At 29.2% G+C, this 14,557-nt stretch overlaps 2 protein-coding genes across 6 annotated transcripts in view; one reads left to right on the forward strand and one right to left on the reverse strand.

Moving 5' to 3' along the window:
• LOC106680587 (GTP-binding protein 2) overlaps nt 1-14,557 on the reverse strand; it is a 33,742-nt gene that overhangs the window by 13,647 nt on the left and 5,538 nt on the right. For 2 of the 5 annotated variants that reach the window (XM_014420399.3, XM_014420400.3), the window contains exons 2-5: nt 10,820-10,973; nt 6,238-6,385; nt 882-957; nt 667-803 (exon numbers count right to left, since the gene is read on the reverse strand). In XM_014420399.3, coding sequence (XP_014275885.1) covers nt 667-803; nt 882-957; nt 6,238-6,384 — 360 coding nt within the window. In that variant the 5' untranslated portion in view covers nt 6,385; nt 10,820-10,973. Of the gene's footprint in view, nt 1-666; nt 804-881; nt 958-6,237; nt 6,386-7,658; nt 7,781-10,819; nt 10,974-14,557 lie in introns of those variants that run through there. The other 3 variants (XM_014420397.3, XM_014420396.3, XM_014420398.3) reach the window with 2 other exon arrangements.
• On the forward strand, nt 7,792-13,995 carry Pus1 (Pseudouridine synthase 1). Its single transcript, XM_014420402.2, has 7 exons — nt 7,792-7,947; nt 8,019-8,396; nt 8,499-8,766; nt 8,877-8,977; nt 10,296-10,450; nt 11,110-11,255; nt 13,707-13,995. The coding sequence occupies exons 1-7, from the start codon at nt 7,917-7,919 to the stop codon at nt 13,900-13,902; spliced, it is 1,275 nt and encodes a 424-aa protein (XP_014275888.1). The 5' UTR covers nt 7,792-7,916; the 3' UTR covers nt 13,903-13,995.

Here is a 14,557-nt window from a genome sequence, read left to right on the forward strand (position 1 = left end):
TATCACAAATTAAAGTCTAATCCTAACCTTTAAAAAAAAATGTATAAATAAAAATTTTGAAAATTTATAGGGCAGTTTTTATTACTAATTTTTTAGAGGATAATGCATACAGATATACTTTTTAGGTGAAAGCAGAATAGTTAAAATAAAATATTATTCAATTTTTTCAGAAACTTTTTATATGAAGATTTTTTTTGACAGCTAGTTAAAATTAAAATTGAAAAATACCGAATGTTTAAATAGCTTATCATAGAATTAGCATTATATAAGTGTTTAATGAAAAACTGCCTTCCTATTAATCACTAAACGAAGAAGTATTACATCAGAAAAAAATTATTAATTATTAGAAAAAAATACTTCCATTGATTAATATTTCATTAAGATTAGGTGTGAATTTATAAATTGTTTTTCAAGTAGCTAGAAAATTTACCCTTGAAAAATAATTATTCAAAACTTCTTCTATTTTTATAGAGCACATTCACCTCAGCAGCCTATAAACAACACAAACCTTCAAGCTGACATCTTCAGGTCGCCCTGAAAATACTAACCCTAAAGATTTAAAAATAAACTTTATTTCATAAATTTAAACCTAGAGCATAGTCAAACCTAATTTGTTTTGCAAAATAAGAATTAAAATAATCTCAGAATAAATGTATAAATATTTACTTTTCTAACAAGAACTTCTGTTACTTTACGTCCACAGCCCACTTCTCTTTCCCTTAGTACTGAGGTTGTAGCTCCTAGTTCAGCAGCCATTTGAGATAAAGTCTTAAGACTAGCATCCATTTCATGAGATGGAAGACCTATAGAAAATATAAATCATCTGAATTAGATTTTATTCTATATTTTACTTGATTACAAATTATTTTTATAATTTTAACCTGCGAGTAGCCCATTATCTTCTACTCCAATTTCATATATAGCTTCTCCTCCTCCCTCCCTCAATCTCCATTTTAACTAGAAAGAAAATCAGAAACAAAAATAATAATAATTCAGAAACAATAATTTTGTTGGTATTATAAAATTACAGCCAACCAGTATTATGATATAGAACTTAGTTATAATACAAAATCTGACACCATACAAAGAGTAATATGAGCAAATATAAAAAATAAATTACGGAAACTTAATAGGTAAGGAAGGATAAACAACAACATTATTCAATATATTTTAACACATTTCAAAAACATTTATTAAATTTCAATTTTTATAACCTAACTAGTCCAATGTCCAATTATAATCTAAGTATACAAATATGAAACCAAATATCATTCAAGTTCACTTCAAAGTTGCTTAGTAAGTTGGTTGATTAAAAAGGGGCACATCAAATTTAATTTAAAAATCTCAAACAAGAACTTGCATAAGGGCAACATTGACATTTACTAACTACCTTGGCCTTTTGAAATAAGGCAATAAAAATTCTCTTATTGGAAAATTATTAATGACTCGTGATAAATATGATAGAGTGCTATTAAATAGTTATTAAAACAATGAAAAAAATGTATATAATGAAAACTTATTCAAATAATAATAATTTTTCCTAATTCAAACTGTCAAAAACACCAATGTATTATTTTATTAATTTTTTTTAAAAAGGTGATATATGTGAGCAATTAAGAAACCAAAAAGTGGCAATTATGGTAATAAGAGATATTTGTTATCAATTTGTGCTTGAGTATGATGCTTCAGTATGACACAATTGTGAAATTATCAATAATTAATGATAATATCAATACCCATACATGTAATAACAGAATGTTTAGCAAAAAAAGGTAAAAGAAATTTTCCTGATCAATAATAGAAAAATTTACTTGAACCAATAATAATTCTAGGAGTCTTATGGTGTCCTATGACTTCAGTGTAAACTATCAAAAAATAGTGTGAGTAGTCTTAGAGAAAACCTAGTGGAGTTAATTTTTTTTTATGGGTGATAAATGTTTATAATTGAAAATAATAAACAAAAAAAAAGATTGCAAAATATTACATATGTTTCCTTTATCTCCATAAATGGCTGAAACATCTATTCAGCATCATTTGATAGTGAATAGTAAAATTGAGTTTTAAGGATAATATTGAGATTATCTGTGACCTAAGTCAAATGCTAAAGTACCAGCCCAGTAGTTAAAAAAAAAAAGGTAAGGCTGGCCGCAAAAGATACCTAAAGAATAGCATAAAAAATCTCTAATTGAGAGCCCTTTTAAAACAAAATGAGGAATGGTAATGCAGAGTTTCAAGGATCATCTTTGGGTGACCTGTGTTGGTAGCCGAATCTGAAAAAAAAATTATCCCGGTAGAACCAGGGGTAAGCTGGAAGAACTGCAGTGACTTGATTTTTTATTCGATTTTTGAATTGTACATAATTGCGTTTAGGAAGTTAAAAAAAAATGATCTTTGAACAATTGAAATAGGTCATCTTTTCGTAAAAATCGCGAAATATGGCCATTTAATTAGAAGGATTGTAATTGTCGTAGATACTTATATAGGGACTTAAAGTGTGACTTTGGTTAGTATCCATATAGTGGATAAACATTTCATAAAAAAATAATGACATCTTTGCCAGAAAAATGGAAAATTGTAAAAAAGGGACGAAAAATGGCCGAGCGGGATTTTTCAAAGCTCTATGCCTGAAGAGTTGCTTACAACCCAATTAACAAGAATTACTCATATTATGTGCGGCTCAATTAAATACCTCATAAATGCGCTTGAAAATTCGGATTTTAGTTAGTAAACAATTCAATTTATTTGATAAATCAAAATGTAAATTAACCCGCATTGGTATTAATCATTTATTACACTGTTTAATTTTACGGCCTTCCCTCAGCATTCTAATACTTCTCCTTCACTTGTAGTCAAAGCAATAAAACACACGATTTTTAATATTGTTGAAATATTTAATCGAACTCCACGGATATTTCATGACAATAGGGTTGTAATTACAGCAATAGGGTTCGCGAACAAATACGAGTATATATATAGATATTTAAAACAAACAAATTTTTGTTTCACCTCTTAAAACAGTTTAAAACATCTGACATGTGCATAGGTCAGTTTAGCATTGTTTTAATTTTTTCTCCACATCCTCTTATGTTCTTCTGTGAAAATTATTCTTTTTTGGAGATATCTGTTGAGCAGGTAATATTGTATATTTTTTAGTTAATTATTAATTCATTTGATAATAAAATCTACGAGACGAGCCATAGTTAAAAACAAGTCTGATGGATGACTTGATTTGTGACATAGTAAGGAGCATTGAGGACTGGATACGAGAGGAATTAGATGGTTTAGTGGAGCCCCAAAGCTCAACTCCGTAAGTCCAGATAGGCCTTATTATAGCCGTATAAATGAGTCTTTTGTAGTTAGTTGGAAGTTTAGACCGTCGTCTAGTAAGTGTTGTAATAGTCGGAATCTACGACCAGTTCTCTGTCTTGTATGAGGACTCCAAGTCAGTCGATTGTCATAGGTAACGGATCTGTTAGACAAGAACAAGTAGGGTATTATTGAAGGATACTGTGGGGCAAGAAGACATTGATTTACGATGGAAGGTAAATGTGACTTGGTGGGATTTATTTTAATCCTTCAGTTTTTACACCATTCTTCAAGGGTGATGATATGGGATTGGAGGGTTTGGAATACAATGGAAGCGTCATTATTCACTGATAATCGACATATCATCAGCATACATGGTGAGGATAGGGTTAGGATTAGTTGGAATGTCAGCAGTAAAAACTGTATAAAGGATAAGACCAAGAATACTACCCTGAGGTACACTAGCAGAGTGAGGACAGAGATATGAGTAAGCTTTGTTGTGATTTACTTTAAATAATCTGTCAGAGAGATAAGAACGGATAATGAGAAATTATGTAAGGGGGATTAACGGATCTTGCCTGGGTGCTAGAATCTATCAAACGAGAATATCTTTATGAATAGCATAAGCGAAAGCAGTGAACGGAATCGAAAAAAAAAAAAAAACTAAAAACTTCATCAACATCGCATTAACGGTTCAATGATCAGGCCAGAACACAAATTTGACTAAATACGAAGACACGTAACCAAATTTGTTCCTTGATGTCTAAAACGTAAAATGCGAATGAAAATTTTCTATTCTAAGAACATCAATGTATTTATTTCTGTATGAATACAAAGCTTTTATTCTGTTGGTAGCGAGGGAAGTAAAACAGTTTAAAGCACCTTTATGAATTTTTAATGCAAAACAAAAAACAATGTTCCTACAAACCATTTGTTTTCTGAAACACACTTTTTTAAAAATTATTTTTCTAGTAATCACGTTGATAAAGTTTAATCTGGATTTATCTCAAAAATTAACATTTTTTCCGCACCTGAGCAATTGGGAAACAGAGTAAAAATGACCCAGTATCAATTTTATCAAACACTATAGACTCTTTTTGCTTACCTATGCGCGAAAGTATTTTCCTTGACACACCTAAACTCTGAAAACGAATCGTCCCATTATGGCCTAAACTTTAAGAAAAGCAGATCTTTAAAGATATGAGGTTTGTTCCTAATAGCAACTAGTTCAGAATTAATGTATCGACCATGCTTGAACAATATCTAGTTCAGGATCGCATTCTAATCATAGTGGTTGGAATTCCATCCCTTACTCAAGCACGACGAATTTTACTTGACACATTTATATTTTGAAAACGGCTCGTCCAATTTGGTTCAAAGCTGAAGGCAAGATGGGGATTAGTGTAAACATGGTCGAGAATAATTTTTATCAAATACTTTCCCTTACCCATTGGAAAAACTAATTTTCTGAATAGGCTTAAATTTTAATAATGGTTCGTCTCGCATATTTTATTCTCAAAGGAATAATTACTCACCTCAAAATATGAGTAATTTAGTATTAACGTGCCCAATAGAAATCTTAAGAAAAAGGATAATTTCCAGTTAATGTTTTTTTCAGAAAATTAATTCCATAAATAAAGATATGGAAATAGTGGAGAAGTTATACTGACTTGTGTACTTGGCAACCTGTTTGCTTTCACCTACCTAGGTATGAACTATACTATGAATGTACTGAGATCGTGTGACATATCGAATTTGAGTTTCTAACGGAATACATGTTTTCAAGTCCCATCCGATGAATAAAAAAAAACAAGTCTCACAAAATGGACAGTTTGTGTGTATGAAAAAAAAAAGTATGAACACCTTAATTCAAAAACGAAATTTAAATTACACATTTAAGGCGGGTTGTCTGGGATGTGACAGCAACAGTTTCGATAAAATAGACGAATCAGAAGTGCAATTTTTCTTTTTTTTTCGAATATAGCTCTAACGATTGTGTTTTAACATGGCATGTCAATGCACAATTAAATGGTCTTCAGTGCAGCCAAAGCACGTATTTTTACTCCATTTACATCTTAGCGGACAATTGACAGGGATCGGAGGTTTCGCGTAAAATGGCTTTGCTTTATAGCTGTGCAGTGTCACACCAGTCCATAAACTATTTTTTTAATTCATATCTCGAAAAATTCGAAAATACGAATTTTCATTGCGACAGGAAAATAAAAATATTTTCCTTAATTTTCACCTTCCCTGATCCTTTGATAATCACAAAATAGCAATAACTTCAACACTATCCCACTATCAACACAAAACTTGGGGATGATAAGAGAAAGTTGTGTTGTGCAGGCACCGCACCAGATGATTGAGAAACTTCTCTTTTATTGTTTTTTGTTTATTGATGTAATGAATGATTAATTTAAATAACGATACATTACATAACAATTAATTATTATCATTACGTAGCTTGAACAAGTGAATTTTCCCCTTTTTTTTTTTTCTCGGATTCTTTAACTTTTCATGAAATAACAAATTCTCGGACTTTTCCCGGCGTTTGACATCCTGAATAATTAATACAATTTTTTTAATAGCAATAGGTACATCATTTTTTAATTCATTTGTACATGTATACATAGAAATATTTAAAAATAATATTTTACTCTTCTACAGAATGAGACAGATATTTTGTTAACAACATTATCAATTTTTAAATCTTTTTGAAGGCTGAAGAAATTTTTATTTTCCTTTGTTAAATAATTAATATTGAGTAGTAATGTTGAGTAATAATATCTTAAACAATTAATATAATTATATACTACTTATAACTAAGAGTGATAATATTCAACAAATCAATAAGACTAATAATAATTTTATGAAGTCATACAATGTACATTCAAATTCAAATTAATTATAATTTAAAAGGCTAGTAAATACCTGGGTAACTAAATGTTGAAACCTTGTTCGAGAAGGATTTAAAAGTTTCAACTTATATTCAATGTTTCCAAGTTGAGGTTCTGGAGGGAGTTGGTTATCATTCAAACATTCTTCAGTGGGATCAAAAAAACTAAGTAGCGACTCCATCCTGAGATAAATATAATATAACTAAAATCAGGATTATTGACAAAAATAATGGTTTAGTATTTAGTAAGTTAATAAATCATGGATTTAAGGGAACAAGTTCAAGGTTCACAGTGAAAGCAACATTTCATCACTACAAATGTTAGTCCAGATCAATGTTGTGCAATCAAATGCATTAACATTATATATTTTTTTTTATTGATTTCAACTATGATGTTTTAGATAAACTAATATATTAGTAAATGTAAATAAATTAAAAAACCGACATTAGAAAAATTATTACTAAAATATGTGCTCAGCATAGTATTTAAAGTGATTCAATATTATCATAAGCAATACTCATTAATATTCATACACTGATAATGTAGTCTAGATCTGTTGAAATAACAAAGTTTCCTACTGACACTATCTATCTCAGCTGAATCATAGGTAATCATCCTGACCTTTTTTTTGCTGATTGTTGAAGTATTTACTAATATAAACCATTATTTCAGGTCTGCAGTAAAAAAACAAAAGATAATAAGCATACTTCAAGTATTTAACATTATTAAAACAAAAATTATTGAAATTATAATTGGCGCACATATATAGTTATAAATAAATTACAATATCACAATAAATTATTAATATACTGCTTATAATTACAAAAATATTTACTATTTTACTGCATTATTAATTTATTTTCTAGATTATTTAATTTTGAAAGATAACACAAACATAGATTACTATTCATCCATAAAATATATAATGTTTAAATGAGCAGTCTTGTTATTGTTAAGTTGGTAAACAAAAGACTTGGCAGCCTAAGCCTGCCAATTTCTTTTAGTTGGCAGACATTCAAATTATACTTAAGTTTTTACACAAAAGAAATTTAATTTATCATTTGAATAACTTTCAAACTGAACTAAATATCTTTCAACACCTACTAATGAGGTTAATAAAATACCTCAACTTTATTTTTAAGCTAAAACATTCAAATAAGTAATTAGAAAGTAATTAACCAGATAATAATCCTGTCAAAATTACACAACTAAGTAAACATTCACCAACATTATAAAGTTCAGTAAATTACGACTTAGGAGAAAAAATAATATTGTAATAATAAAAGTACAATATTACAGTATGAAAGTTAAAAAATAGGACTAGCAGTTGAAATAACCATTGTCATTAATTTTGCTACTAATGTAAACAATCGTAAACACCAAGTCGTAAAATGTACGATAAACTAATAAGTTTTCAATGTATAATTAATATTTAGGAATACGTTTAAGCCTTGCCTGGGTTACTGTAGCTGCTTCTTACTACGAATTTCTTATGAACTGTCAAAACCTAGACTAACTGTAATCGCCATGTTTGTAAACTAGCTAGACTGGAAGGGGTAGGAGATAGAGTGGAGAGGGGACCAACTGCCAACACCTAACAGTGGCGGTACCTAGTGAACGAGCCTTCAACTGAATTAAAGTATAATAAACAAAGGTCCTCCCTCGTGTCTGTCGGAATTGATCTTCTTAGTCGGAGTAAATTAAATTTAGCAAATGCGAAAGATATTTCAAATAACTTGCAAGAGTAAGGGTTCGAAAAATCCGGTTGTTGAAAATTTAAATATTGCTCTCCCTTAATTTATGTTTTATTTACAGATTTTTTATTTCCCAAAGTTTTTTACAATACAATGGGTGAATGTGTAGGAGCAATGGAAGAAAGTACAATAAACCCATTAAAGAGGATATCTGAATCCTGCATGAATGCTGTTGAAGAGAAGCGACCACTGATTGAAACACCAAGGGTCAAGAGAAGAAAGTGTGCAGTACTAATTTGTTATTCTGGCCAAGGATATTTAGGCCTTCAAAGAAATCCTGGTATGAAAACTATAGAAGAAGACTTGTTTGTTTCTATGTTGAAGGCTGGAGTAATAACTGATGAAGCTTTTGATCAGCCAAAAATTATTGAATTTCAGAGGGCAGCAAGAACTGACAAGGGGGTTTCTGCTGTGAAACAAGTTCTATCAGTGAAATTGCGTAAGTTTCCTTTTATTTTTGCCCTGTTATACTTAAATTTATTAATAAATATGTTCATAAATCTATGCTTCTTTTTGTTGTCCTATGATGCCTTATCATTAGCGATGGAAGTATGTCTCAAAACTGTCAACAGCTATTTGCCTGATCAAATAAGGATGGTTGCTATTAAAAGAGCAACAAAAGGATTTAACTGTAAAGGAAATTGTGATGCACGAACTTATTCCTATATGATGCCAACATTTACTCTATCTCCTCAAAATGAACCTTTGTCAGAAGATTATAGAATACCTCCATCTGTGATAGAGAGTACCAATAAGGTTTTAGAAACTTTCCTGGGTACTCATAATTACCACAATTTCACATCAAGAAAGTATGTTTAATTTATTATTTATAAATTATTCTTAAGTAAAACCAAATAACTTATCTATTACAAATATAATATAAACACCTATATAACAATTTTGTTACCTTTGGTTTTAGGAAGCCACTAGATCCAAGTGCGAAAAGATATGTCATTTCATTTACATCTGGTGATCCAATTATCATTGACAATATGGAATTCATTACATTAAAAGTAAAAGGTAAATCACATTACTATATATATATTTTACAACCACAGAGTCTACAATTCTTTTGACAGTGTTACAAATCAATACTTTCAGTATTCAACAGTAAATGTTGTAAATTTTTAGTAGTCTAAGAAGGAAATGGTCAGGGTGGCTGTGAGAAATCATATAAAAAATAGTGGTGTCTATTTATTTAATGCTGATATTTTGACCCACATTGTAGTCCTTTATGAGATCTATGAAGAAAAAGATAGCAGTTATAAGCGAGTATAGAAAAAAAAAATCTTACGTGAATAATACTCCTATCATAGTTTCATCTTTGTAGCCTTGAAGGAGACCTATTATTGGGGTTGAAATGTTGGCATTTAATAAATAAATATCACTATTTTATTTATTATTTATCTCTGCCAACCAGATCATACTCTCCTTTATATACCATATGGTAGTCGTTATATAACATCAATATAAAATAATTCTCAATGAGATGTAGATAGTTGACCGTAGATTTAATGATTGGAGAAGTTTGTCGGGGGGTGGGGTCAGCAAAGAACAACATAAATAAACAAAACCATATTTATTTATTTTATGCCGACGTTTCGACCTGAGTTTCAGGTCTTTATTTATTCTACGCCACAACCCCTGATGAAGACCTGAAACTCCGGTCGAAAAATAAATAAATATGGTTTTGTTTATTTATGTTGTTCTTTGCTGACCGCACCCCCCGACAAACTTCTCCAATCATAAAATAATTCTCGATATTTGATGCACTTGGTGTCTAATATCATTTTTCAGTTGCCATGTTTTTTTTTTTTTAAGTGCCTCATTTGTTTATAATATTATTCTAGATTTAATTAAATTACTTAAGCTTTAAAAAATTAATATTAAACTGAGGTATCCTTTTTTGGTATTCTTTTAGTTTAAACTTGATTTTTAAAATAAATATTGTGCTAAGCAGGGTGCCTACTAAGACTACTTTGCTCTACTTTGATCCTTTTTTCAAAAGTAAAGTAAAATTTAATAGATTACAGAGACCATCCTATACACTGCTCCTCTCTACCCCAGCCTTTTTCTGTCTATTTCATACATTTTTACATTTACATTACATTACAAAGGGCTCAAGTAGAGTGATTAAGTGGTTGCCATCCATTATGTTTTATATGTCATTATGTTTTAAATGCTTTGTTAATCAGTCAATCGTCTCCTTCCTAATAATGCTTATATAACATATTTGATACAAGAAATGTTTAAATACTCAACTAATTAACTGTGAACTCTAATTTTGTCTGTACCTTTCTGCTTCTTGTTTATTATAACTTAACCTATATGTTTTTAGGCCAAAGTTTTATGTTACACCAAATAAGAAAAATGGTTGGATTGACAATTGCTATTGTCCGAGGACTGACACCTTTAGAAACCTTGACAAGAGCATATGGAGAAGAGCGACTGGATATCCCTATTGCACCTGGAGTAGGCTTGGTACTTGAAGAGGTAATTTACTGGTTTAATTATAGCTCTTGAATACTTCAGGAGTTGTCCCATCCTAAGATCTATTTGGAACCTAACTAATATAAGTTGTCAGAATGATTCTCAAAGAAATATTAGACCATCTTTTGAGTTAAATATATCATGCTGTGGGTGACCCAATATCAGTCAGTAATTCTCATGATTTGATGAACCTATTACGTTTGTCACCTTTGTTTAAAAATAATTGGTAAACAACTGTTATGATTCTTTAGTATCAATAAGTAGTATTGTTGTTGGATGAATTGAAATTATTATTATTTTTTTAAGTAAGTTATTGAACAAGTATATAATCATAAAATTCATGACTTAATACTGATTAAGGTAAATCACTACCTTAATTCCAAATCTTCCAAACTTTATTTTTCCAAAGTAAAATTCTTAATGAATCTTGATGCATTGCAGGCTGATTAGTCGAAGCACTTTTTTGTTTTCTAAAATTCCCAACAGGTAAAATGCATCAAAGTTCTCTCAAAAATTTGCTTTAGATCTGAAAAGTAGCTAAGAGGTTTAGGAATAAAGAATATAGTATTTAATGTGTATATTTTTAACATATTATTTATATATTAACATATATAACCTTTAAAAGTTTATTTTGTCAACTCTTAACACATCTATTTTTATAGGTCCATTATGATCGATATAACCAAAGATTTGGAAACGATGGTATTCATGAACCTATTGAGTGGTCGGAAGTTGAGAATAAGCTTGAAGAATTTAAAAAAAAGTTTATTCTTCCAACTATAGTAAAGGCAGAAAAAGAAGATAAATCGTATCCTTTTTTTTTTCTTTTTTTTTTTTTTTTTTTTTTTTTCTTTTTAACTTTTATTTATAACATTGTTTCACAGTTCTGATTAAGTTTAATATTATCAGTTTAATTTCACATTAAATTCAAAAATTATTTTTTAAGCTCTCTTATGAAATTATAAGTACTCAGTTCACTGAACAAGTAGAGCTGCAAGTCAAAATCATCCATGGAAAGATGTAGGCAATCAAAGTGCCTACTGCCAAATGATAAATATAGCAAAACTAATCTCGGGTTCATATTTATGTATGAACTGTACAGATTCTGATTGATTCCTTACCGAGATGTCTAGAAAATAGCTTAATTTTAAGAATTTTTGGTCCAAAATGGTGTATATGCGGTCAGTCTAATTTAAAAATAAAAAATTCTATGAACCTAAAATTGTGGTAATTGCTTGGATTGTTACAGTAACTTTATCACAAAAATTGACTTGTGGAAGTACAAAATCTCAATTTCATTTTTTTTACCATTTTCTCAAAAATGGTTCTACTAATTTAGATTAAAATTGGTATATAAATTTTCAATGATATGGTGATTAATATCATACATCAAATGACTCCCTCTAAAGTATCCTTGGTTTATGTATAATAATTAACCATCTTTATTTTTTTTTTATTTATTTACTTATTTAATACCAGATCTACCTGGTGGACCTTGTATGGTTAATATAAGAGGTACATTGATTTTGGGGGGTATAGTCTCATACAAAAGACATCCCTAACTATATGTAATGTTATAAATAAAAAAAATTAAGATAAAATAAATAGATTAAAATAATAATTCTTAATAAAGGATAAAAGTAAAGTTAATATCAAACACAATGACATTTATGGATTTAACAAACTAAATAATTGACTTCTAACGAAAAAAAAAAAAAATTAAGATAAGATAAAATTTGAGAGTGACAACAACAGAGCTGATAAATATAGAATTTATAACAGGACATCCTGTAGCAGCCTGGACTTCAGTCTTCGGGTTGTGGTTGGGTTTCCCAAATTATAGGTCACTGTTCCTTTAACTATTGGGAGTGGAACTTCGAGAACCTTTTTTTGATGAAATCCTCTAGAATTATTGGAAGTCCAAGAACGTTACCAGGGTGTGCTTCTTCAATTCGAAACTGTTTATTATAAACTCTGATATTCTTGCCAGTTGGTGAGAAGTGGAATGACTATATTGAAAATCTGTAATAATCTTGATGCATATGAAAAAATAAGAAAGATGCTTTTTTATATCTGATTCCAGCAATTTTCCAAGAATGGGTAACAAACTGATGGGTCTATAGCTGCTCATTAGTTTAGCACGCTTGTGAATTACTATAAGTTCAGCTTTTTTCCACGCACCAGAAAAATATCCAGTGCGGAGGCAACTGTAAAAAATTTACATTGTGAAAACAGCTTTCCTCAGTAACATATTAATTGTTATGACTGGGATCAAATCATCTCCAGAACTTTTCTTTATTTTAAACCTTTCAATCAGTTCTTGGATTTCTTTTGGGATTGTGAGTAATCTCTCATTGTTAGTAATAACTAAAAATGGATAAATATAAACTATGAAAACATTTGATAATTATAGGAAAAATATTTTTTAGGATCTAAATCATGAAGGTTGATTTTATTTGTAGTTGACTGACTGATGTAAATTTCTTCTAATAAATCTATCACAATCTATTTAATAAAAGTTTTATCACATTCTTTTCAGCAGTTCTGTGGCAAAAAACTGATATTTTTGCAAAAAATCAAAATTTGTAAATTTTGTTTTTAATATTTTGCCAAGGAGTAACCTAAAATTATACTGTTCATCCACAAAAGTAAAAATGAAATTGTTAGTTACTAAGGATCAGTTTTGAAGTATTTTATTTATTTTTATACAAAGGTTTATGTTGTTTCTAGCTATATAAGGAATCGTAGCATCTTTTAATCATTTGATGTGAATGCGTACATCTTTCAATTTGGTTACATCAGTTGTTTTTTTTTTTCAATTAAGATGGTATTTGCTATTATAATAACATTGTCTCAACTCTTTTTTATCTTCACTTTCTTTCATTAAAAATTTTATTTTGAATGAAACTTGTGTATTCAATTCAAACAGCTTAGTCCTATAAACATTAAAATGGAACACAATTACTTTTTAGGAAACTTGAAATATCAATAATATTCTTTATACTTTCCACAGGAATTTTCTCCATGTTATTTTACAATATTTGAACATTTATGATATATTTATATCTTGCAATGCATTTTTCTTGTAACTGCTACAATTTCATTTCTAAGTTGTTCTCCACTATACAAAAATAATATTTTTTCTCTTCATTCTTTTTTCTTTTTTTGTTCTAAATATTTTTGATTGTAATTAAATTCTAAAGTGTACATTTTGTCAGACAGTATTTTTTTTATTATTCCTTTAACTCTGTTTCTGTAGTATGTTGGTTTGGCTTAATTCTCTACCACTTCATAGTTTTGATGTGCGAGTCGGAGATAGAAATCAAGTGAACAAAGATGATCCAAGCATCAATAATGAACCAAAAGAAGACTGTTCTGAGGATGCGCGTGATATTAAAGAAAAAATACAAACCCTATCAGGTGAAACCTTGAATGGGACTACTCTGAAAGTATAAAGGATAGTTAAATGAACTATTTTTTAACGTATATTTTAATTGTTGTTATTTTAATTTATACATATGTTTGTAAAATATATTTTTATTGTTTTAGATTGTGTTATTCAGTGCTCTCATTAGATATATGAAAGTTTTTTACCACATTTATTTACTTCTATCAGTATTATTTTCTTTAGGATTTTGTTATTGAAGGAGTTTAACCTAACTTATTGAAATCTAGTATAGTTCAGTAGTTCAACTTTTTACTATTCATATAATTATTATAGCCATACCAAGTAAATAATAATGGTTTAGTAGTATCATAAAAGGTAAGAAAATTGTTTGGCTATCATGATCTCAGTTGAACTCAGACAAGATCTGGTTATAATTGGTCAAGACACAGTCTTGAGGTTTTTGCAGAAAAGTACTCAGTTATTTGAATACTCAGAATAAATATTGATTCACCAAGTATAATTGAATTCTTGAAGATACATTGTTGCTTAAATTAAGAGTTTAATAGGAGTGATTTAGTCGTGTCATTTAGATTGATTAAATTGTATTGATTTTAGGTATTGGGTCCAAAAATTTTCCTTTCTATAAAAAAAAATGTATAATGGAATATTTTATTTAGTTTCACGTGGGATGCAAACCATGGACAACAGTTTCTTTCAAGAAA

This window comes from Halyomorpha halys, unplaced genomic scaffold (assembly GCF_000696795.3).
Source record: "Halyomorpha halys isolate HHAL.00 unplaced genomic scaffold, Hhal_1.1 Scaffold269.1, whole genome shotgun sequence".
Classification (NCBI taxonomy): domain Eukaryota; kingdom Metazoa; phylum Arthropoda; class Insecta; order Hemiptera; family Pentatomidae; genus Halyomorpha; species Halyomorpha halys.